This window comes from Egretta garzetta, unplaced genomic scaffold (genome assembly GCF_000687185.1).
Source record: "Egretta garzetta isolate BGI_Z169 unplaced genomic scaffold, ASM68718v1 scaffold112, whole genome shotgun sequence".
NCBI lineage: Eukaryota > Metazoa > Chordata > Aves > Pelecaniformes > Ardeidae > Egretta > Egretta garzetta.
In genome coordinates, this window is record NW_009258884.1 from 1,844,691 (window position 1) to 1,848,461 (window position 3,771).

A 3,771-nucleotide genomic window follows, 5' to 3' on the forward strand; every position below is an offset into this window, starting at 1 on the left:
GCTGCGCCGCAGCCTGGAGGGAGTTTTGGGGGAAGAAGGAGAGAGAGAGATGCCTACTTAACTTCCAATGGCATTTCCAGGCCTTAGGTGCCCTGGCATCAATGCCAGGAGGTGTCAGCTCCATCAACTGGCACAAAAACCCACCGTGAGGCTCTTCATCCCCCTAGGGATGTGCCTTGCCGGCATCCTGGGAGCAGAAAACCATTAACTCGCCTGCACTCGCCGTACGTACCGCTCGCAGGGTCACCAGCAGGTTGGTGTAGGAGAAGAGAATCAGGCTGAGGGGCATCACGAAGCACGTGACAAACAAGGCCAAGATGTAGCTGTTGTTGTCGCTGCCCCCGGTGTACCAGTTGGGCCCGCAGGAGGTTCTCAGACCTGGAACGAATAATTTTTGAAACAAGCCTAAACCAATCCTGGGCTTGGGTAGAGGCTCAGTAACAGGCTCCAAAATCTCAAACGCTGGTGCTGCCCCCTCCCAGCGATGCTGCCCAAGCACCTCTCGCTTTTCCATCCCCAATGACCTGGAGATCACCCTCTGCAGTTTTGGCTGGCCGACTGTGGAGGAGGGCGAGCTGCTGTGGCGGGCAGCGTTACAGCGAGCCTCCCCACAAGCAGATTTGCCGGGGTGTGCGCTGGGTGCCGCTCGGCGTGCGCCGGCAACCAGAGCAGCTCCATCAGACATGTAAGGACGGCTGCAGCACGTTGTGCAGCGGGCAACTTCTGAGGAGCAACCTCCGAGAGAGGATTATTGACTGAGCAAGCAGGAGGCGTTAACATTTTAAATACCAGAATAGAGACTCTCCAACTGCCCTGCGCTTGAGAACGATACACACGAAGCAGCTGTGGAATCGAGCTCGCGTCCAAAGTGCATCTCCCCTACCTTCGGGCACGTAGCTGCTCCAGCCCAGAAGCGGTGGGGTTGTCCAGAGCAGCGACCAGCTCCACGTGAAGGCGCAGCCGCCGACGGCGTGTCGGTGCTGGAACCGAAAGTCCCCCAGGGGCCTGCAGACCACAACATAGCGCTCGAAGGCCAGGATGGCCAGGGACCACAGCCCCACAATGCCTGGGGAGAGAGGGAGGGGATGTGTCTTAGGAATGGGCTCTGCTGCCCGTGCTGGGACATGGCAGATGGTGATTTAAGACCTGTTGAAGTCAATGTTGTTGTAACAAGATGTCAGATGTTCTTCTTATGGCAGGGAGAGCTGTGAGGAGATTTGGCCCTTTAAAATGAAGTTGGCAATGGGGCATCTGTGACGCATCGTGGTTATGACCATGGTTCCTGCCCTGGAGTGTCTTCGACAAAAGGCTTTGTGCAATGTTTCACGTTCCTGGTGCACGCACAAATACCCCTGTGCCGACACAGCAGCCAGCCAGCACCATGAAGCACGTCCCGGGCGAGGACTCCTGATGGGCACGAGTGACATTTCCCTCCCTATGGAGACCGCGACAGAGTGCGTGGTGACCTGCTTCAGCCAACCACCTCCTTGAGCCTTCCGTGCGCTAAAGAATAGCTGAAGGACACGAGTTTTATGTCGTGCATGAAACCATTGCCTTTAGGAGATGCAGCAAATTGATGAAACATTCCCCAAAGCTGCTTTGCTAAATGCAATGGCACTGACCAAAGACCATGACAGGTCTCGAGGCTCATGTCCTTACCTGTCAGGGAGACCATGAAGCCCTCCAGCTCGCACAGCTGTTTGCCGAACACGAAGAAGCCGTTGATGTTGTTGGAGAAGCTGACGGAGCTGCCGCAGAGCGTCACCAGCAGGTCAGCCACAGCCAGGTTCACCAGGATGTAGTTTAGGGGCGATCGGAGCTTCTTGTACCTGATGGAAACCACGATGACCAAGCCGTTCACAACCGAGGCGGAGACCACCACGATGCCCATCAGCACGGCCACTGACAGGTACATGGTCCGCGGGGCCTGGTGGGGCCACTGGGGGCCATCAAAAGGCCCTGGGGTCCTGTTATTTGGGGGCTCCTGCGAGTGGTCGGAGGAGTCCATCGGTCTTCTGGAGCGCCAGTGCTGGTGGAGCCGGTGCAGGTGACCCTCCCCAAAAGCAAAGCCTCTTATAAAGCAGGAGGGCCCGATGCGCCCTAGAGGAGCTTTGCATTAAACTACCTTAAGCTTTTTTTTAATCTGAAGGGTTTGTCCTCCCGCCCTCCCTTTTTATAATCAGCTCTTTATTCTGGAGGGGATAAAGAGCGACTTAAAAAAAAATCCGATGGCTGAACGGTGCATCATTTAATTGAGTAAATAGATTGGGTTTTTTCCTTGTGCTTCCCACCTGCCTTCCCCCGTAAGCGTCACCCTGCCCAGCCTGGGTGCCCGGGACTGGCCCGGTTGTCCCCACGCCGTGGGTTTTCTGGGGGCTCAGAAATGGCTCCATGGGCCTGTGCTGGGAGCCAGGACCCAACTCCTCCCAGTGCTGGCGAGGCCTCAGCTGCGCAGCCCCGGGGGTGCTGGGGTGGGGGCAGCAGCTGCCCCTGGCTGGGGTGAGCGCAGGGAATGGAGCCAAGGGCAAACCCCAGTGGCCACCCTGAGCTCCCGGGGAGGCCACGCTGGCCACTGCCGAAAGCCACGCGCTGGCCCCAGCCTGTTTTGGCTGCACTGGCTCTAAATACACTTGATAAACATGTATTAAATATATCAACATTATTAATATAGCAATTAATATATTTTAACAATAAATATAAACTATATTAAATACGTATTTATACTATTTTATAGAAGAATTATTGTGTGTATAGCCCTATTCATTCACACGTGGCTGCACGCGAGACAGCGTGAGCGAGCACCCTCCCTGTAACTGTGCCTAGTACAACGTACGTGGCATGGATGCAGTACATACTTACATAATATATTAAATAAAAATATTTTATACATATATATGCATATTGAATAATAAAAGTAATAGATATGCATTTATGAAGTATAGACAATATGTAATATGTAATTTATATTTTTTAACTTTTATAAATTGTATTTTTTAAAGAGTGCTTGTATAGATACATGCTTTCATGTGTGTGCCTTTAAATATAGCTACCTCTATCTGTACCTATATATAATAGACATTCACACATATTTATACCTAATATTTGATATATGCATGCTATATTTTATATAGCATATATAGAATATAAATATTTTATACACACGTCTCTATACGTTTTTATATATATCATCTTATATACAGAGTGCCTGTATATATACAAATGCATATATCTATGTATGTATATAGCTGTCTATATAAAGATACATAGTTTTATACACACATGCATAAATATATCATCTATGAGAATGCATGTATTTATATATAACTGCATACCTATATTTATTATGTAGAGGAGAGATTTAAAAGTTATATTTTATACATAGGCATAACTAACATTTATTGTAATACTGTAATATATAAAAGTGAGCGTAGCTGTATAGGGTTACTTATATGTGCATATAGTATATAATATAGTATATATTTATATATTTCAAATAGATATTAATAAAATATGTAATATTCTTTTATAAATGTTATACACACATATTAAGTATATAAAATATTTATATGCATATAATAATTATATAAAATATATAGATAGTGCATTTATGTACTATACATTATGTACTATACATTTATACATGCGGATATATGTAGCTATTATTTACAAAGCTATCTGTGTATAGCTCTATATTTAGATGTACATACACAGATATCACTATAGATACAATAGCCACACACACGCGTGCGCACAAACCAACACACGCCCCCC

General features: G+C 47.7%; 1 protein-coding gene across 1 annotated transcript in view; it reads right to left on the bottom strand.

Annotated features, from left to right (window-relative positions):
* LOC104121891 (pinopsin) overlaps nucleotides 1–2,008 on the bottom strand; it is a 2,928-nt gene extending 920 nt beyond the window's left edge. The window contains exons 1-4 of the mRNA XM_009633942.1: nucleotides 1,660–2,008; nucleotides 884–1,066; nucleotides 233–378; nucleotides 2–13 (exon numbers count right to left, since the gene is read on the bottom strand). Coding sequence (XP_009632237.1) covers nucleotides 2–13; nucleotides 233–378; nucleotides 884–1,066; nucleotides 1,660–2,008 — 690 coding nt within the window. The remainder of the gene's footprint in view (nucleotide 1; nucleotides 14–232; nucleotides 379–883; nucleotides 1,067–1,659) is intronic.
* Between the last annotated feature and the right edge of the window lie 1,763 nt (nucleotides 2,009–3,771).